The sequence below is a fragment of the Nomascus leucogenys genome, chromosome 16 (assembly GCF_006542625.1).
Source record: "Nomascus leucogenys isolate Asia chromosome 16, Asia_NLE_v1, whole genome shotgun sequence".
In the NCBI taxonomy this organism is placed as follows: domain Eukaryota; kingdom Metazoa; phylum Chordata; class Mammalia; order Primates; family Hylobatidae; genus Nomascus; species Nomascus leucogenys.
In genome coordinates, this window is record NC_044396.1 from 33,951,355 (window position 1) to 33,973,781 (window position 22,427).

Below are 22,427 nucleotides of genomic sequence, written 5' to 3' on the forward strand. Positions count from 1 at the left end.
TACATTTCCATGTAAATTTTGGAATCATCTTGTTCAAGTTATTGTAAAAAGATATATGGGATTTTGATTGAGTTTTCATTGAGTTCAATTAATTGAGTTTAGGTCAATTTGAAGAGAACTGATACTATTACATTAGTATTGTCTTCAATCCATGAACATGGCATTTTGTTCTATTTATTAGATTTTTCTTAAAGTTTCTCAATAAGACTTTGTTTTCTATGTAGAAGATTTGCACATCCTAGGTATTTGATTTTCATTTAATGTAAATGTTATCTTTTTAATATTTTTCATCTTCTACTTGAATGTTGATGGAATGTAGAAATGCAGTCCTCTTTTTCATACTGAGCTTATTACAATCTAATCAATTCTTATAATTCATCCGTGGAGTTTCTTAGATTCCTTATATATGAAATCACATCTATAAATAGTGAGTTCCCTTCTGCTTCTTTTTTTACTTTTTCTTGCCTAATTTCTCTATCTAGGATTTGTGTAAACTGTTAAACAGTAGTAATAATAGGGAGCATCCTTGTCTTGTTTCTAATTAGTTTCATTCAACATTGAGTACAGTGTTTACTGAGGTTTGCTGTAGGTGTTTTGTAAAATGCCCTTTATCATATTAAAAAAGTTTTCTTCTACCGGGCGCGGTGGCTCACGCCTGTAATCCCAGCACTTTGGGAGGCCGAGATGGGCAGATCACGAGGTCAGGAATCGAAACCATCCTGGCTAACACGGTGAAACCCCGTCTCTACTGTAAATACAAAAAATTAGCTGGGTGTGGTGGCGGGCACCCATAGTCCCAGCTACTCGGGAGGCTGAGGCAGGAGAATGGCGCAAACCTGGGAGGCAGAGCTTGCAGTGAGCCGAGATCGCGCCACTGCACTCCAACCTGGGCAACAGAGCAAGATTCCGTCTCAAAAAAAAAAAAAAAAAGTTTTCTTCTTTTCCTAGTTTGCTAATAATTTTCATTAGGAATAAATGTCGATTTCTAGTTTGAATTTCAAATGTTAAACCAAACTTGCATTCCTGCAATAGACCTAACTTTGTCATGAATCTTTTTCTTTTTGTATATTGCTTTATTCATTATACTGTTTAAAACTTTTGCATCTATGTTCATGAGTGAAACTCTTCTGTAAATTTTCTTTCTTATACTGTTCTTGTTGGGATTTGGAATCAAAATGAGAGCTCATAAAATAATTGGGGACTGATGGCCGGGCGCGGTGGCTCACGCTTGTAATCCCAGCACTTTGGGAGGCCGAGGCGGGCGGATCACGAGGTCAGGAGATCAAGACCAGGTGAAACCCCGTCTCTACTAAAAATACAAAAAAATTAGCCGGGCGTGGTGGCGGGCGCCTGTAGTCCCAGCTACTCGGAGAGGCTGAGGCAGGAGAATGGCGTGAACTCGGGAGGCGGAGCTTGCAGTGAGCCGAGATTGCGCCACTGCACTCCAGCCTGGGTGACAGAGCGAGACTCCGTCTGAAAAAAAAAAAAAAAAAATTGGGGACTGATTTCTCATTTTCTGTTTTATGGATGAATTTGGATGAGAAGAATAGCATAATTCTTCCTTAAATATTGAGTAGGACTTTATGGAGAAGATCTCAAGAGTTTCGTTTTTGCGAAGTTTTTAATTATGGTTTTAATTTCATTAGTAGTTTTAGTCATATTCTTTAGGCTTGTTCTGTGGCAGTTTGGTAATTTGTATTGTCTAGGAATTTTTCCATTGTATCTAAATATGTTTTTAAATATTAGCATAAAATTGTTCTCAGTATTCCTTTTTTTTTTTTGAGACAGAGTCTCACTCTGTCGCCCAGACTGGAGTGCAGTAGCATGATCTCGACTCACTGCAGCCTCTTTCTCCTGGGTCCAGGCAATTCTCCTGCATCAGCCTTCCAAGTAGCTGGGATTACAGGCATCTGCCATCATGCCTGGCTAATTTTTGTATTTTTAGTAAGACAGGGTTTCACCATGTTGGCCAACCTGGCCTCGAACTCCTGACCTCAAGTGATCTACCTGCCTTGGCCTCCCAAAGTGCTGAGATTACAGGTAGCTAGCTACTCCACCCGGCCTCAGTAATCCTTATTATTTTGTAATGCTGCAGAAGTGATGGTAATCTACCTTTTTAATTATTTCATTTCTTATTTGTGTCTTCTCCTCTTCTTTTCTTTTTTAAAAATACCCATCTCAGAGAAGAACTCGTATTTTTTTTCTTGATCAGTCTGACTTTTGGTTTATCGTTTTATTAGTCTTATTAGAGAACCAACTTTTGGCTTTTCTAACTTTATTGTACTTTGTTTTGTATTTCCTTACTTTTTGCTTTTTATTCTTCTATTTTCTCTGGGTTTGTTTTGCTGATATGTTTGGGACTTCTTGAAGTGGATGTTTAGCTCATTACTTTTTTGCCCTCCTGTAAGCTGTTAACGGCTATGCATTTTCTTTTAGACCCTGCTTTTGCTGTGTCCAAGTTTTGATATATTTCCATGGATTATTTAAAATATATTCTAGTTTTCACTGGAATTTCTTCTTTTGCCCATAGGTAATTTGGAATTACATTGTTTATAAAATTTTTAATTTTTAATTTTAATTTTTTTAGAGATGTGGTCTTGCTCTGTTGCCCAAGGTGCAGTGTGGTGATATGATCACAGTTCACTGCAGCCCTGAACTCCTGGGCTCAAGCAATCTTCCCACCTCAGCCTCCCAAGTAGCTGGGACTACAGCCATGCACCATCATGCCTAGCTAATTAAAATTTTTTTTTATTAAAATGGGATCTCACTGTATTGCCCAGGCTGATCTCAAATTCCTGGCCTCAAACAATCCTCCTAGTGTTGGGATTATAGGTATAAGCCACCACACCCGACCAGAATTACATTGTTTAATTTCCAAAGTTGTGATAAACTATTTAACTATTTCTTCAATCACTTACTGAGACCATTGTGTAAAAAGAAATTCAACTATAGTTGTGTATTTTCTATTTCTCCTTGTAATTCTATCCTTTTTTGCTATCTACTTTACTTTTTATAGTTGTATGGTTGATGTGTATTTAAGTACGTGTATAAATTGCTCACAGAAAATAACTGTAGAATAGTTCTAATGATAAAAATCTTTTTTTTTGAGCAATTATGATAGATTAAATGCTGTGGTTTACATACATTATCTTGTTTAATTTTCAAAGCAACATTGTGCAGTAGTTGGTATTACCCCGGCTTTACTGATGAAAAACCTGAGGCTTAGAGATATTAAATAATTTGTACCAGTTCATACAGCTAGGAAATAATAGAGCTGAGTTTCATATCCCAATCTGACTTGGAAGCCTTTTTTATTTTTTTAAGACGGAGTATCGCTCTGTGGCCCCAGGCTGGAATGCAGTGGTGCAATCGTGGCTCACTGCAACCTCCACTTACCGGGTTCAAGCGATTCTCTTGCCTCAGCCTCCTGAGTAGCTAGGACTATAGGTGCGTTCCATCACACCCGGCTAATTTTTGTATTTTTAGTAGAGACGGGGTTTCACCATATTGGCCAGGCTGGTCTCAAACTCCTGACCTTGTGATCCTCCTGCCTTGGCCTCCCAAAGTGGGATTACAGGTGTGAGCCACTGCGCCTGGCCAGAAGCCTTTGTTTTTAATCATAATGTTGTAGCAACACTTGTATATTAATTCTCTTCAGGAACTATTTAATATAAATCTTTGTAAACTTGAATGTTTACATAATGTTGCAATTTGACCATTATTTTAAATGGCACCAATATGAATTTTAGCCTTTTCAGTTTATTAATTGAAATATAAGAATGCTAAAATGTAGTCATAACCAACACGAATGCTGTTAAAATGTAAATTTTTTTTCTGCTTATATAAATAATATAAATTTAGTGTTTAAAAACATCAAATAACATATAAATGTATATGGAAGTAAAAATTCTATAAAATTCTACCATCCTGAGATAATCCTCCATTGATACTTTAAGGACCATTTTTTCATAATTTTTTTCATGTACATGTACAACACTACATAAATGTTAGTTGCCATTTTTATTTTGGACTGGACTTTGTTTTCAAATGCTAGAGAGTAGAATTGCTTTATGATGTAAGGACTTCCTGTTTAAATTTATCATAAATTTATTTCTTTGATTTATTTCTTTAATCTTATCAGGTGAAGGTAGGCAATGAAGTTGCTACAGGAACAGGACCTAATAAAAAGATAGCCAAAAAAAATGCTGCAGAAGCAATGCTGTTACAACTTGGTTATAAAGCATCCACTAATCTTCAGGATCAACTTGAGAAGGTAAGAGTTAAGTTTACATGTGTGTATCCTATCTTCATAATATCGAAGTGATTAATAAATTTTGGTCTTAATTGGTATTAAAGTAAATGTCAATTTTGACTTTTCTGAGGCAATGCAAAGATAGATGATTCAAGCACAAAACAACATATGGAGTAAGATGAGATATTAATGAGTATTTATAATCTTATGATTAGAAAATACAAAAAGTTTGTTGTATGGTTGTACATATTTTATGTAATACCAATTTAACATTTTTAACTTGTTGACTGGTTGTTTTTGCCATATAGACACAGTCTTAATTTGTGCCTTTGAAGAACACAGGTTGTTAGCCTTTATTTTTGGAATACAGCTGAAAACACTGGAAATAAAAATTCTAACTTATCCCTTTAGGGCAGGAACTATATTGGACAGACACTCTATAAACTAATTTTTCTATTTACTTTAAATTTAAAGGTGAACTCATAGGGTGTTTATTTTCTGCCAAGACCTGTGTTCATGGTCCCCTATTTTTTCTGCAGCAGTTAATGACATCATTAACACCTACATCTGTTACAAGGGAAGCAGAGAACCCTGAATTCAGAACTTGGCAGATAACTTGGCAGAAATTGGCTTATTTCCATTTTGTATTAAGTATCATTTTGTTATCTGTGGATATGTAGACATTATTTCTATCAAACATTTTATTTATGTGAACATTCACAAAACAGGCTTACTAATTACTTTTATCAAAAGTAATATGCTTTAGACCAGGCCATCTTCTCACACAAGAATTCTGTTTCAGAGATATTTTTAGTTTCTACAGGAACACATTTTAAAAGTTTAGAATTAGAAACAAAAATATATAAAGACACTTAGATGTACTTTTTTGTTTTCTAGGCAATTCTTTTGAATGATTTTAAAAAATCTTTGTGTATTATTGCTAGAGATTTCAATTCTGTTTTTATAACCTGGCTAGTCAACACTTTTTCTTCTTTTAAAAGTATTTGTAACATGAAACCTAACATGTGTTCCAGTTTCTGTAGTCTTTTATATTGTATATATGTTGTTTTAACTTAACACATTTATATTGACTTAAAACTGGTGAGTGATCTATAAAAATATGTCAAAATAAATCTCCTCACAGACACGTATTTGTAAATTAAGTGAAAGCAAACACAACAAAAAACCAGCATTAATTAATTTCATTAATTTGAAAAACATTTTTTGCATAACCACTGTATAAGTCAGGGTTCTCCAAAGAAACAGAACCATCAACGTGTGTGTGTGTGTGTGTGTGTGTGTGTATGTGTTTGTGTGTATGTATGTGTGTGTCTGTGTATATATATTAAGGAATTGGCCCATGTGATTGTGGAGGCTTGGCTAGTGTAAAATCTGATGGGACAGGCTGACAGTATGGAGACTCAGGAAAGAGTTGAAATTTCAGTCCAAAAACAGTCTACTGGAGAATTCCCACTTGCCCAGGGAGGTCAGCATTTTGTTCTGTTCAGGCCCTTCAGCTGATTAGATGAGGACTACCCACATTGTGGAGGGTGATCTGCTTTACTCAGAGTTCACCACTTTAAATGTAAATCTCACCCAAAAACACTCTTGCAGAAACACTCAGAATAATGTTTGACCAAATATCTGGGCACTGTGGCCCAGACAAGTTGACATGTAAAGTTAATCATCACACTCACTAAATGCCAGACACTTAAAATGACTGATTTTAATAAGATGACTGAGACTTGGTTTCTGCACTTAGGGAGCTGATCGTTCTTTAAGTGCAGGGAGTGAGGAATTTTAACCATATAACAAAACTATAGTGTCCCAGAACCTAGAGAGCATGAGGATGAACCTGGAAAGTCAGAAAAAGCTGAGGTCACTGTTATTATGCGAAGGAGAAGGTTTGAAGAAACGCTCATTTAAGATTTGAACATGAATGTGAATTGATCTGGTTTGCATTCTTCAAAAGATAACTCGAAGTAATGGGGAGCATGGATTTGAGCAGAGCGAAACCAAAGGCAGGAAGGCCAGTCAGGAGGCAACCAGAGTTGTTTAGGTAAGAGATATTGAGGGTCTGAACTGAGACAGTGAAGGTAGAGAGGAGGAAGGGAAAGACTCCAGAGATATTTCAGAAATGTAATGGGTAAGATTTGAATAGTAGATAAGATGCATGCAAGGTGCAGTAAAAAAGAGGAGGAAAGACTACCTGCAAAAAGGAATAGAGAATGACTACTAGATGGTAGTCAGATGCTGCAGAGAGATCAAATAAGATAAGGACTGAATATATTGATTTATCAATAAGAAGACTTCTGATGAGTGTGGCAAAAGCAATATTTAAAACCAGCAAAAACAGGATTTTTTTGTTTGTTTTTTTGAGACAGAGTCTTGCTCTGTCACCCAGGCTGGAGTGCAGTGGTGCAATCTCAGCTTACTGCAACCTCCGCCTCCCGGGTTCAAGCGATTCTCCCTCCTCAGCCTCCCAAGTAGCTGGTATTAGAGCGTGCACCACCATGCCTGGCTGATTTTTTGTATTTTTAGTAAAGAAGTGGTTTCACCATGTTGGCCGGGCTGGTCTTGCTCTCCTGACCTCAAATGATCCGCCTGCCTTGGCTTCCCAATGTGCTGGGATTACAGGCGTGAGCCACCTCACCTGCTTGGTATTTCTTAATTATTTGGTAGAAGTTACCAATGAAGGCTTTTGGGCTTAGAATTTTCTCTGTGGAAAGGGTTTTTTAACTACAAACTCAGATTTTAAAAATCAATAGGGTTACTTAGGTTAGCTACTTATGCTTGAATGAACTTTGGTAGTTTTAGTCTTTCAAAGAATTAGTTTATTTCATCTAAGTTGTTGAATTTACTAGTATAAAATTGTTTGTAACATTCCCTTTTTCTTTTAATAGTGGCAGAATCTAAATAACATTCCCTTACTCTTTTAGCAGTAGCAGAATCTGTAATGATACTCACTTTCATTTCTGATATTGATCATTTATTTCTTTTCTCTTTTTCTTCTGTTCAGTTTAGCTAGGGGTTTTATAAAATTTTAAGTCTTTTCAAACAATTAGGTTTTAGTTGCATTGATTTTTCTCTGTTTTTCCATTTTTAGTTTTTTTTTTTATTTCTGCTCTTTATTTTATCCGTCACTTGTTTTTGTTTTTAATTTTTTGTTCTTTTCTAATTTTGTAAGGTACAAGCTTAGGCTATACATCTGAGAACTTTCTTTTCTAATATAAGCATTTAATGCTGTGAATTTTTCTTTAAGCACTGATTTAGCTCTACCCTACACATTTTGACAAGTTGGGTTTTTCTTCTCTCTCTTTTTTTTTTTTTTTTTTAAACATCTGGGATACATGCTGTATGGGTTTTTACTTTCATTCAACTCAAAATATGTTCTGATTTCCCTCTTGATTTCTTCTTTCAGGCCCTATATCTGTTATGATTACTTGTTTTGTCCAATGTTAAAGTTTCCAACTATAAGTTTGGATTTTCCTATTTCTACTTCTTATAGTTTTATTAGTTTTTGTTTTATGCATTTTGAAACTTTGTTGTTATATACGTATACAGTTAGTGTTGTGTCTTTGATGACTTGACCACTTTTATTGGATATTTCCCTTTATTCCTCGTTCTGAAATCTGTTTTGTTTGATATTAATATAGCTACTCCAGTTTTATTTTGACTGGTGTTTGCATGGGATATTTTTTTTCCTGTGTTTACTTTTAACCTATCTTTAAATTGGTTTCTTTTAGAAAGCATATAATTGGGTCTTGTTCTTTAAAATTTAATTTGACAAACTTTGCCCTTTAGTTAGGGTGATTAGACCATTTGCACTTATTGAACTTATTGAGGTTGTTGTATTTAAACACACCATTTTATTAGTTGCCTTTTTTTTCCCCCACTTACTCTGTTTACTTTTTTTCTTCTTTGACCTCTATTGTGGTCACATATGTTACTTCTCTAAGTTTCTCTGACCTCCTATTGTGGCTATACATTTTAGTTTTCTATATTTTTTAAACCGTACAATTCAATTTGTTACTAATTTTGCTTTATATAGTCAGTTATCTTTTTAAGTGATTAAAATCAGCAGAAAATGCCTTTTATACTTACTCTCATTTTGATTATTCTCAATATCCTTCATTTATTTGTGTAGATTCCAATTTCTTTCTGGTATTATACCCCTTCCTTGCTTGAAGGACTTCCTTTAATATTACTTATTTTAGCAGATCTGTAGGCAGTGCGTTCTCTCAGCTTTTGTTTGCCAAAAAAGTCTTTATTTCACTTTCTTTTTTTTCTTTATAGGTTTTATTATACACAAAGTGGGGTGGGGCTCAGACCTTCTTGGCAGCTGCTTTTCTCATGGCAGTCAGGATATTGCCTCAGCTCCTCTTGCTTCCTGTTGGTGCAAATGTGTGTTTTCATCCTTTTCTTAATGAACTTGAGGGCCCCCTTGTCCTTGGAGACTTTGAGCAGCTTCATGGCATGCCACTTCTATGGGGGAAGCCACACACCTCCCAGATGCTGTCTTACACAAGCTTTGTATGCTTGGTGAGATGTCCAGGGTGGCAGCCCTGCCTCAGCTTGCTCATATTCTTGTTCACCTTGGGCCCTGGTTGAGGCCCATGGGCATGGGGTAATGCAGAACTATGGCTGCTGCTCTTCAGTGACTGTTCTAGCAGAAAATTTCACTTTTTTTTTTCTTTTTTAAGCCTCCAATGAATCACCTTCATTTTTGAAAGTTATTTTTTTCTGGATGTAGGATTCTGGGTTTCCTGTTTCTTTTAGTACTTTAAAGATCTTGCTCCATTGTCTCCTGATAGGCATAATTTTCAATGTAAAGTCTGTTGTAATTCTTACTTGTTCTTATTGATGTATTTTTTTTCCTCTCTCAGCCTTTCATATATTTCTTTTCTTTATTTTCCAACAATTTGGCTGTGATGTATCTAAGTTTGATTTTTTTTGTTTCTTCCTTTCTTTCTCCTCTGCCCCTGTACTCTTTTCCCACCCTTCTTCCTCCCTTCTTTCTATTTTTCTTCCTTCTCCTTTTCCTCCACCTTTTCTTCTTCTCCTTCTTATCCTCTTCCTTCCTTCTTCTCATTTCTTCTCTCTTTTTTTCTTCTCCTCTTACTTCCTTCTCCCCCTACTTCCTTCTCCTCTTTCTTTTATCTCCTCTTTATTCCTTCTCCTCCTCCTCCTTCCCTATTGTTCTTCTTCTCTCTTCTTCCCTCTTCCTTCTCCTTTTTCTTCCTCCTCCCTCCTCTTCTTTCCTTCTCCTTTTCCTTGTCTTCTTTATCCTCCTCCTCTTCCTCTTCCTCCTCCTCCTCCTGCTTCTCCTCCTTCCTCATCCTCATCCTCATCTTTCTTATCCTCCTTGTCCTTATAGGGTTCTCTGAGCATTTTGCATCTGTGATTTGATGTCATTCAGTTATTTTGACAAGTTCTTAGCTATTATCTTTTAAAATATATTTTATTCCTTGTTTTCTCCCTCTTTTCCTTGGAGTTTCCATTTATACATTCATTAGACCATTGGTATTGTCTTATAGGATTTTCTTTAATGTTTTGATCTCTAATATTTTTCGTTTAGGATTTCCTTATGTTTTTGTTCTGTGGTTTCTATTTTTGTGCTGAAGTTCCCCATATGCTCATGTATGTTATCTGCTTTTTCCAGTAGGTCTTTCAACCTATGAATCGTAGGTGTTGTAAAATATCTTTCTGAAAGGTCTAGCATCAGGGTCATCCCTGGGCCGTGTTTTGTTGACTTCCCTATGTTTTGGCAGTGGTTTATTTCTTCTTGCAGTTTTGGGTATCTCATAATTTTTTAATGAGTGTTGGACCTTGCAACAGAAAAATAGTAGAGGCTAAGTCAAATAGTACTTGTTGAGAAATCAGCATATGTCTCTCTCTCAGACTTTTTGGATCGAGGGTTGCATCAGTCTAGTTATTAACTGAATTCATTTTGGGTTTTGTTATTGCCATAGTCACTATTAACTACAAATTCCTTCAGTAGTGATATGCTGTTACCTGTGCTTTGTGTAATGTGAGGTTTTGAGAGGATTTTTTCACAGTTTCTCTGCTCAGCGCTCAGGTTTAGAGGTCTCTTCTTTGCTGTGTCATGGCATGGGGTTATCTCTCTTCAGGCTCTGTAGTAGACTGCTGCTATTTATTATTTAATCCTGGGATTGTGGTGGGTGTCATAGTTCTTGATTTTTTTGTCCAGCTTCATTTTCTGGCAGATTCTGTGAGCCTGGGTGTCAGAGTTGGATCTTTCTGTTTTTTTGTCTCTTCTCTGTGGTAACCAAACTTTGTCTTGGATTGATGGGCAGTTTGGGCATGAGAGAGTTTCCTGTACATTTCCCAGCATTTGCAGACCTCTGCTTTATACTGTTGTAGTGTCTTACTCTCAAGTAGGTTTTCTATCTTTTTTTTTCCTCAGGAGCATATAGCTTTTGCTTTTAATCCTTTGTCAGAAGCAATGAAGCTTTACTGAGCTCTTAGGACCAGAGGATTTCCTGCCTTTGCCTCAAAGGCATATAGGATTTGTTTCTACCCTTCCCCCAGTGGCTTAAATTTTTTGTTTTGTATTGGAGAATGGTCTAGAGAAGTGGCAAGATTCTGTGCTTGTCCCTCAGTGCAGCCACTAACCAGCTGCATTCCTGCACCAAGTTGGGCTCTCCCTGGTCTGCAGCTGTAGCCCCAGTTGTCCTCCTGAGAATCCAGGGCAGGACAATGGAAAAGAGCTGCTGTCTGGAGCTCCCAGTTTTTCTAAACTATCTATCATGCTAGCTCATACTCAGGCTTTAAGAATTTAACATTTCATCTACTTTCTTCTTACTTACATTCATGGCAGTCATCTCTGCTATCCCTGCCCTGCCAAAGCTGTTAACATTTTTGTGAGTCCTATCTCTCCCAGAAGGATTTATCACTCGCTAGAATTCATTTTGCTTGTTTACCTTGTAGTCTCAGGTCTCTAAAGGGTTCAAGAAAATTTGCAATTGTTTTTTTCAGATTGGCTCTTTGTCATTGTTATGTTTCTAGATTCTAAGGAAAAGTGGAATACTCTCTTAACCTCTTTTTTTATATGCCATTCTTGCATCTTGCTTTTCTTCATTCAGATATCTTAGAGTTTTTCTTAATATCTTGGAGTTGTAAGTCAAGACATGACTACTCTTTTTTTGTATTTGATCATTATATTCATCAAAGTAGTACTCATACTCAAAGTAATACATATATAAAAAGGCAGAATTTATACAAGATTAATAGTATAAAAACTCAAGGTTTATAATTTAAAATACCAAAATATCCTGTTCTTCCCTGCCACTGGCCATTTCTGCTTCCCCTTTGCCAGAGGCAACCACTTTACCACCTATTGTAACTATTTATTTTATTATTTACCCCTATGGGTAGTTTGTGCTATCTCTTGGTTTCTCATGTTTAAATATTATGAGAAGTAATATAAAAGTAAAAAAATTAAATGTACTTTCTGCTGTGGAAAATGAGGATTTAACTCTGGTACATACTCCACACATACACTTTTCTACATCTTTCTGTCCCCAAAGTCTTTACCAGTCAAGCACATCATGCAGTTTTTTTCGTTCCTTTCCTAACCTACACCCTTATCCAACCCTTAGAGCTCTTTATCTTCGTCTTGTATTGCAGATTGATTCATAGGTCTGCTGCAGAGCTGCTGTTTAGGTTCTTCTCTTCACCATTATCCTGAAAATTTCTTTGGCCTCTGTCCTTTGTTGAGTTGACTATTTTCTGGACAGCTTCCCTTGTTCTTGGTTTACTTTCTTGTTTTGATGGACCACATACTTTAGGGCCTTCCCCGTGAAGGATACATGGGATTTTTTTTGAGATTTTGTGGTCTGAAATTTTTTTATATTTCCCACACACTTGATAGTTTTTTTCTAAGCTGTAATTCTAAATTGGAAGTAAATTTTCACAGAGTTGGGAAGGCATCACACCCTTGTCTTGCACCTCCCAGCATTGCTGTTAAAATTTCAACACCTGATTCTTCAGCCTGTATATGAAACTTTTACCCTTCTCCTCCCTCTCAATGCTTTTCAGACTATTTTCTCAGGGGTTCTGAGATATGTGTATTTTATATGTGTATTTGATAAATTGTGTTGGACATTTGAGTTTTAATCTAGAAATTCATATACTTTAAATTGAGAAATTTCTTATTTATTTAATAATTTCTTTCCTTTTATTTTTGCTGTTATTTATTTCTGAGATGCCAGTCTTATGGATGGTCTTGTGGTTTTTCTTTTCCCCCCCATTTCTGTTTTTGTTGTTTTTCTGTTTTTTAGGAAGATTTCCTCAAGTTTGTTTTCTAGTCCCTCTCTGACATTTTCACATCAGCTATTTTATTTTTGATTTCTCAGAGTTCTTCCTCATTCTCAGAATATTCCTTTTAAGGCTTCCTATTCTTGTTTAATGGGTGTAGTATTTCTCTTATGTGCCTGAGGATTTTTTTTTTTTTTTTTTGCATTTTTTTTCTTCTGTTCTCCTCATTATCTTTCTGTTCCTTGTGGTTTGGAACCCTGGATGTGTCTTCTGAGGGGCAAATGAGAAAAGAGGCTCGGAATCTTATTTTTCAGTATGAAACCTTGGAACTCCCATCTCCTTATTTGCAGGGTGACACATGGATTTCACCCTCAACTATGCCTGGTATCCAGAGCCTCTCTGTTTTAGCCTCTCCCAACAGGAAGCCCCTATTAGGAAGGGATAGGCACCTGACTGCATGGGGTCAAAGAGGTGATAGGGAGATTTCATAATACCTTGAGAAGACTTCTGGATAGTCTTTCTGTTTCAGCCCCTTCTAGGATTCATCTTTAAATGTACCAGGTGTACTCCTAATTCTGGAGGCTTTCTAGGGTTCTGGGTGACACATCACCTTACTGTGAGCTCTTTGTTGGCTTCTTCCTCTGCAGGTTAGGTTTCAGTTACTCACATCTGCTAAGCTAGCTACAACTTGTTCATCTGCTTTCCACTTTCCAGGCTTTGATTTACCTCCTGCTGTTGTCTCCTATATTAGTTTGTTTACTATAAAGAACTGCTAGAGATTGGGTAATTTATAAAGGAAGAGGTTTAATTGACTCATAGTTCTGCAGGGCTGGCTGGGGAGGCCTCAGGAAACTTAAAATTGTGCCAAAAGGCACCTCTTCACAGGGCAGCAGGAAAGAGAAATGAATGCCGAGTAAAAGGGGAAACCCCTTATAAAGCCATCAGATCTTGTCAGACTCATTCACCATCAAGAGAGCAACATGAGGGAACCACCCACTTGATTGAGTTATTTCTACCTGGTTCCACCCTTGACACGTGGGGATTATTACAATTCAAGGTGAGATTTGGGTAGGAACACGGAGCCAAACCATATCATCTCCTTTTATATTTCTCGTTTGTATCTGAGGAGTACAGTAGAAGAAATACAGAAAGTAAGGATTGGGAGATGAACTGTACGTTGTGCTTGCTGGGTTTCTCCTTTTCAAGAGAGAAGTTCTCTGAGTAATTACTTTGACCTCATCTCTCCTGACCTCTTCCCCTTACTCTTCAAACAATGACCTTTAAAAGAAAGAAATTTTGAAGTCAGGCATAGCTCTCAGATGAAAATCATATGTTACCTACTGGATAAATTGTATAATATATACATGTTTTGAGACGGAGTTTCACTCTTGCTGCCCAGGCTGGTGTGCCATGGCACAATCTCGGCTCACTGCAACCTCTGCCTCCCGGGTTCAAGCGATTCTTCTGCCTCAGCCTCCTGAGTAGCTGGGATTACAGGCATGCGCCACCATGCCTGGCTAATTTTGTAGTTTTAGTAGAGACGGGGGTTTCTCCATGTTGGTCAGGCTGGTCTTGAACTCCCGACCTCAGGTGAGCCACTCACTTCGGCCTCCCAAAGTGCTGGGATTACAGGCTTGAGCCACCACATCCAGCCAATTGTATAGTATTAAGGTAACATAAGCAAGGTAAGGATAGAAGAAATAAGTTTAGTCGAATAAAACAGATTTTATTAATTCCCCGAATTAAAAATGAAAAACTTGTTTAGAAAGACTAAAATCCTGTGGCTAATTGTAGAACTGCTCCAGGATTCCGGAAACATAATTATTTATCTAAGAACCTAAACAGTTATCAGCACTTTGATAAGTACAGGCTATGTTTTGGAGGTATGAACAAAATTAAAAGTACGGTAGGAAAAGAAAAATTGAACATACTTTGTTTCTTTCTGTTCACCAGGTTTTCTTGTGAGTAATGATTTTAGCTGCTTTTCAAAATCTTTTAAATTTCTTTCACCCCTTGGAACTGTCTACTTCTGTTTTCTCTCATTTGTTTTTGCAGTAGTCCTTTCCACCCCGGCCGTACCTTTAGAGCATTCTTCTTTTTTTTTTTTTTTTTTTTTTTTTTTGAGACGGAGTCTCGCTCTGTCTCCCGGGCTGGAGTGCAGTGGCGCAATCTCGGCTCACTGCAAGAGAGCATTCTTCTTAATAGTTCCAAACTCTGTTCTTCATCTCACTGTTTTTCTTTTCATTCTTAGATGGCACGGTTTTACTTAATCTGTAACTTTTTTGTTCATTCCTTTCTTTAGCTTCTTTTTTCTCTCCTGATAATGACAGTACAAAGGTAGCATGATTACTCTCCTCTAGTTAGAAGACATAGTTTGACGTCCTGGCACCTGTGCATATTATCTGTGTGACCTTAGAGTAATTACAGGAACTCTAACCCTAGTTTGCTTGTCTGTAAAATTGAATGTTAATATCACTTATCTTACCAAATTCTTGTGAGGATGAAAATGAGATAATCCATATTTATGCAAAACACTTAGCACATTAGCAACCACACTTTTAAATCTTAAGTATTAGCTGTTAGCTATTACCACTATCAGTCTATTTTATTACATAGTAATTTCTCTCTTGTGAAGGATGCCTGTGTTAGCATTTTGCAGTCAAAGGTTATAGCAGCAATCTTTCAGGATGGTAAGTGTTGATGAAGACAGGAATTTGTGTGTTAAAGAGATAAAAGAGCTAATTAGAGAGAGAAAGAGATGCTCCCTAGTTCATATGAAGCTGCTGGTTGTTTCTAACATACTGTCAGCTTACTCTTCAGGATTCTTTATTTTCGGTTTTGCTTCTGCTGTCTGCCACTATATCTTTCCTTGTCACCCTAAGATGTATGATTAAAAAGGAATGAATTCAGTAAGAACAACTTTTCTTAAAAATGAACATGGGCAAACTATTTGCAGCAATTGTATTTTGTGTTTATATCTAGGCTTAATTTTCTATTTGACCTTTGACTGTTAACATAAATATAAAATGCTTATCATCATAAGAGATAAGTTACCAGCTGTACAGAAAGATAATATAACTAAAGTCACTTATTAATTTGATTTGAATACTTACTACTTCAAAGCATATACATTTCAGAATGTATTTTATACCAAACACTAATCATTTGGCAAAAGTCAGAATATTACATGTTTTGCTTAAAGTTAGGACTTAGTTTTCAATTTTTTTGTATATGTCTTTTTTTTATTTTTATTTTTTTTATATTTGTATTTTTTGTATATGTCATTATAGCAGTATTTGGTGACCCTTACCATAGGACTTTTCTAGATGGACATAACAACATTTTTGTCTACAGAAATGTTTGATTGTTAGATTGTTAATTTGACCTCGGGAATCATACAAAAGCTCTTTTGGTCACTTAAGCATTTGTGGTGATGATTATTATTTACTATTTTAATAAGATTTACTTTTTGGCCAGGCTTAGTGGCTCACGCTTATAATCCCAGCACTTTGGGAGGCCAACGTGGGCGGATCATTTGAGGTCAGGAGTTTGAGACCAGCCTGGCCAACATGGTGAAACCCCATTTCTACTAAAAATACAAAAATTAGCCGGGTGTGGTGGCAGGCACTTCTAATCCCAGCTACTCGGGAGGCTGAGGCAGGAGAATCCTTGAATCTAGGAGGCGGAGGTTACAATGAGCCGAGACCAAGCCATTACATTCCAGCCTGGGCGACAGAATGAGACTCTGTCTCAAAAAAAAAAGAAAAAAAAAGATTTATTTTTTTCACTACCTAGCTAGAGCTTGTATTCTATATAATACATATATTGAATATTGGCTTTATGCCTTGAATTATAAATTTACATGATCAGACAAAAGTAGAAGGACATAAGAAGTAGATTTAGGTGTAGAAAAGGAATAAATGATACCCTTCATGTTAGTTTCTTTTGTAGCCATCATCCCAGGGTCAGAGATAGAGATAATATGCAGAATGACCATGTGAGAGGACCTTGCCTTTGCTTAATTGGTCACCTTTTTTTTTTTTTTCCTTTTACATAAGCTTGTTTCTCTTGATTTGAGCAATTGATTTAATCTTTCAGACAGGGGAAAACAAAGGATGGAGTGGTCCAAAGCCTGGGTTTCCTGAACCAACAAATAATAGTAAGTTCTCATTTTTATGTTGTCTGCACTTGGTGTTCCATCAGTGGCTCAGTGACTAGCTGTCACTGGGATTGGTTGGGTCTATCTGGGTCTGAGAGGCTGTGTTAAGTATTGTGGAGGGTACAAAGGAGTCCTGGTGTTTGCTTCCTGGAACTGGCAGAATAGCTAGAAAACTAAGACACAGATACACTTAACACAGTTAAACCATTGCAGACAGAGTGCCATTTAATACATGTAGTGATCACATGCTTTTTTAAAGTTGCCATTTTTATTGAAACAACATTATAAAAAATATAAAAATATAAAAAATAATTTAAATAATATAAAAATAATTTTTATAATAAGAAATAAAGAATTATCTATAAGCTGATTATGCTGTCAAATCAACTTTCAAAGTTCCAATTATTTTTATATGCACACAAATTTTTATATAATTATGATATGCATAAAATTTTGTTTTCACTTAACATTGCCTAAGCATTTTTTGCATTTTGCTGAGTCATTAGAATATTAATATTTTATTAAAGTCACTAAGTGAAATGTCAGAAATGTAAGAATAAAATTGCTCAATTTTGTTCCACTTACAGTATTGTCAAACACTTAAAAAACAATTTCAGTTTACTAATTTTTTTCAAATGTATATGATCAAGATATTTTACACTGGACGTTTAGACATTTTTCCTTAATACTCTCTCTCACTTCCTGAAAAGCATCTATTTCACTGAAGTGACCATTTTACTGCAAATCAGTGAATCAAAACATTTGGCTAGTAAAAACACCCAGTCTATCCCATTTCCAACCCTATCTTCTTTACAACCTCTGGACACTGAAAAAGCTTGAATCTGTAAATTATCATAATCCATGGTTTTAGCCTTTGATATTAGCAGCTCATCTCTTGATGTATAATGAAATTAGTAACATATTCTTATCAAAGTATGCTCATAAGAATTGAATTCTTGGATTATCAAAACTAGCCTCTTGAAAGGAATATTTCAGTGAGGTGATGGCATTTTGGGGTTGCTTTCTGGGAATAATTTAATGTGCTTCTGAGCCCTTGGCCTATGTAAATAGGGGTGATGAATATGATGGCCTTAGCACATAGCCCAAGGAAAAAATGGAATCAGTTCAGGATTCCTAGAGTTTGTGTTCAGTTCCTTTGATGTTTGAATATATTGGATTATAATGATTTGGTGAGGGAATGTAATAAACATGAAATTGATTGCAGTTTTATGTAAAGTGCTTAGCACAGTACCTGTTTCCTAGTAAGCACGTAATGAATGTTGATTTCCTTCCATGCCTCCTCCCTCTTTTCTTTTATAAAAATGATATTATTCTATGTAGGCGTGCCAGAAATTCCATTCTTATACTTTTGTCTGTCAGATGGTTTGTGCATACATATGGTGACCAAGAATATATAGCTTATTATTGAATAGTTACATTTAGGCACTAAATATTTTTTTCAAAGAATATAAACTTTATATATTTTAATATAAAGATCAAATAGTTATTAACTTGACAATTTTGACGTGAAATCACTTTATAGATAACCTGCAGGCTCCATCATTAAACAGTGATGTTTTGGCCCCTAGCTTTATGTGTTTGCTTTTTTTTTTTTAACTTGCTAAGGGATACATCTAATGGGAAGACAAGTGGGGGATGCTTCTGTTCTGTGCAGATATGGGAAGAAATATCACAAAGAGGCCAGTGAGTTTAAGTGATCAGAAATGTGTAAGAATGCGTAACAGGTTTGCTTGAGACATAAAGTTAGAAGTGAGAAAACTATTTGAAGCCAGCTTAAAACTTAACCAGACGGTTAATGCTTTAGGAATTCCTGGTCTACAATGGTTCAGATTAAGGCTTTGAAATAAGAATGTTCTGTTATCCCTTCCCAGCTGTAAGGAGGTGAGAAAGCTGCTCTAAGAGTTCTTTGAATGAACACTGGATTGTCCCTTCCTTGGGTTACCATAGAGGATAAGGGCAACCCAGCTCTGAAAAGTAGCTGTTTCTTTTTTTTTTTTTTTTTTTTGAGACGGAGTCTCGCTCTGTCACCCAGGCTGGAGTGCAGTGGCGCGATCTCGGCTCACTGCAAGCTCCGCCTCGCGGGTTCACGCCATTCTCCTGCCTCAGCCTCTCCAAGTAGCTGGGACTACAGGCGCCCGCCACCACGCCCGGCTAATTTTTTTTTGTATTTTTAGTAGAGACGGGGTTTCACCGTGGTCTCGATCTCCTGACCTCGTGATCTGCCCGCCTCGGCCTCCCAAAATGCTGGGATTACAAGCGTGAGCCACCGCGCCCGGCCTTGAAAAGTAGCTGTTTCATTCCCCAAGGGTTAATTCTCACAAGTGAAACCTGAGTCCCCTTGAGCCAGCTCAATGGCGCTTAAATACAACATTATGAAGAAGTTGGACTGTGCTTAGGAATTGATCATTCAGATGATGGACCAATTAGCTGAAAATTAATTTAAATTCATATATTATGGTAATATTTAGGTTAATTTCTCAATCAGTTTCTTAAGTTTGAAATTGTATTCTAAATGTTTTCTGTCCTGTGAAGAATACCGGAGTTAGCATTTTGCAGGCAAGGTTAGAGCAGGGATCTTGTGGGATGGCACATGTGGGGGAAGACAGGAATTTGAGATTGCCAGTGCCGGCTGCTTCACTGACATACTGTCTGACCTTGAACAACTCAATTTACATCTTATTATTCAATTTTCTCTGTTAAGAGTTATGCATACTAATTTATAATGTTGAGAATCTTTAATTATGTAACACTTATAAAATGATTAACCATCCTTGAATAACATCTGAAAAGGTAACATATTACTTTGTGAAAAACACTGTCATCATGAAGTGGCTAACTCACTATGGTTTTTTGTTTGTTAGGTTTTGCTAAACTCTACATTGCTTCGAAATTGTAGTATTAAAGATCAAATTTTTAGCCACCCATTATTTGGGTAAATAATACGAAATTAGCTTGGAACTATAATGTACAAAAATGAAAAGAAGGGAATGCAGAATTGGAAAGGGGAAAGAGGGGAATTTTAATCTGGCATAGCACCTAAGTATAAGTAGACAAAAAACATTAATGTACATGTGCCTTTAATTTTTTAAGTGGAAGATATTTTTTAAAAGATTACAGTCATAGGAAACTGCTAACAATTACAACTAGAAAATAGTTTACATGGTTTTGCAAGTGATTGTGATTACACAGCCTGGTTCCTCACTTTATTTTCCTTGCTTGATTGCCTGCAGATTTAAAATATGGACCTAATTTTTGGGTGCTGCTCAGGCTTTCTTCATTGTACTGAAATGCAGCAGAAGGTAGACTATTCTAAGTGTGTTTTTATCCTTTGAATCACTGTAATAGTTATGTTGAAGAATAAGAACACATAACTCTGTAATGTGAGGTTTATGTTAAGTTTAGCATAGGGCAATTTTATGCTTGGTGTACACATAAAAAACTAGATTTTTACAGATGAATGACTAACTTTTTTAAAAAAAGATCATGAATTTTAAAGATCTACTGACAGCTCATGGCTCTTGGAAAACTTTGTAAAATATTTAGATACAGTTCAGCTGATAATATCTCTTTTTGTATTCACATTCCATGTTTCTTATTAATACAGGCTTTTACTTAAAAGCAGGTTCATAGTTTCTTAAAGGTGAACTGTAGCTTAATTCAAGATTGGACTAAGCTCAAAGGTATTCACTGGTATGTGCCGAATCCACCCACTAAACGATTATTTGGAGGCATTTTTCACATAAATATTTTTCCGTTAACCTTTTAAAAAGTTTTATTTAGCCCCTGTGAAATATGCTGGCACTTTTAGGTTCATTAGAGATGACCAAAGACAAATACTTGTGGAATGAGATAGCATTCTTATTGACCTCTTTAGGATCTTAGTTGACTTACCAATATTTTTGTTACTTTTGTTTCATATGCCTGTATTATTAAACACTGAACATCCTGAAACCAGGAGGCTACACTGTCCCAATGATATGACATTGGGTAGATTGCCTGCTGGTTTCCCAAATGCCGTGTACTATATTTAGAACCTCTAGTGTTTTTTGTTTTTTTTGGGGGGGGGGGTTGCGGGAGGGAGATAGAAGGGAGGTATATAAGTATTGGACTTTTAAGGTAATAGATTAATATATACTTTCTTTAATAGTGTTTTGAGAGAGTTCCCTGAACAAATTCCCTTTGGGGTTCCCATAGTAGAAACCACTTTGTAGTGAGACAGTTAAAACAGTTGGAGCCAATTGGATGTAAATATAAAGCTGAGTGATCCAACTTAATTATTTATTTAGACATAAATACTGTGTTACAAATGTAAGAATGTAGCCAGCTTTTAGTGATCTTATTTAGAAGGATTGGTGGGTTACTTGTACTGGGCAGCCCAGTCCCTGAATACCTGGTTGTTTTCAAACAAAGGTCTCGTAAATAGAGGGCTATCTGAAGCAATTGGGAGCAATGGGAGGGAACATACACATTCTCATTGCTGTCCATTTGAGCCTGCAGGTAGAATTGCTCCTTCTCTCTGAACACAGGAGGAAGGATCCAAATATTTCAGAATGATATCATCCTTCTTTTACATTGATGACTGTATATTAGACCTACCTGAGTGGTGAGAAGCTATAGTCTTTAAAAAATTACATTGACAAGAATTCTCCTTTCTTGCCTACTGAATCTAGGAAGGAAGATTAGAGGTAGTGTTAAGCTTGCCTCTGTTTTAGTCATACCAGTTGAGTCTGTCTTTAAAAGTCCATTGATTCAAAGGAAAAAGAATCTGAAATTAGAGAGTAAGTTTTTGATCAGATTAGCACAGATAGCCTGTTTTTCTGAAATATTCTCAGGAAAGATTTAATGAATTTAAATTGTTGTGATTTTAAAAACTCGCTTGGCTCATTTTTACACATAAAAAGTTAGCAGATACATTTTTTTAAAAAATGGAAATAATATGAGCATTTTTAGGATGCATTTATTCATTGCAGTATGATAGTGTTTTTAAGCATAAGAGCAATGGATGAAACCATAAAGTAAAAAAGATGGATTTATATACATAAATGCTAAAAACAAGTTCAAGGAGCTGCATAAGAAAATAAAAAGGCAAATGACGGTATAAATTGCAGCATAGCAACAAATTGAATATATGCAAAGAACACATAAAAGTCAATTTTTTTAAAAAAAGGCAAACACCCCAATGGCCAAAGATCTTAAGAAGACAATTAAAAAGAGCAGATAAGAAATCATGAAAAAATGTTTAGCAATCAGGAAAATGCAGATTAAAAATAATTGTTATGAAATTTCTGATCCACACAAATTGTCAGGGATTTAAAAATGATACTTCCAACTGTTGGGGAAACAGACTGTCACATGCTGCTGATGGGACTCTGACTTACTGCCGTTCTGAAGGGAATTAGCCGTAAGTATACAGCGCCTAGGCCCATTTCTTTCTAGAGCTTAACTAAAACATACGGAAAAATAGAATAGTTTTCCGTAATGAACATATACTAGTTTTATAATCAGAAAAAAATGAGGAATATTTAAAACACTGACATTTACAAACTTTGGCCTGAAATACACAATCTGACTGCATTTAAACATAAATATTTTATATATATGTGTATATATATATATACACACATATATATATTTTTTTATTTTTTATTTTTTTGAGATGGAGTCTTGCTCTGTCGCCCAGGCTGGAGTGCAGTGGCGCAATCTCGGCTCACTGCA

General features: G+C 36.1%; 1 protein-coding gene across 14 annotated transcripts in view; it reads left to right on the top strand.

Annotated features, from left to right (window-relative positions):
• Window positions 1–22,427, top strand: part of STAU2 (staufen double-stranded RNA binding protein 2) — a 341,584-nt gene that overhangs the window by 161,205 nt on the left and 157,952 nt on the right. For all 14 annotated transcript variants that reach the window (XM_030795237.1, XM_030795231.1, XM_030795239.1 and 11 more), the window contains 2 exons: window positions 4,142–4,273; window positions 16,631–16,691. In XM_030795237.1, the coding sequence (XP_030651097.1) occupies window positions 4,142–4,273; window positions 16,631–16,691 (193 nt within the window). The remainder of the gene's footprint in view (window positions 1–4,141; window positions 4,274–16,630; window positions 16,692–22,427) is intronic.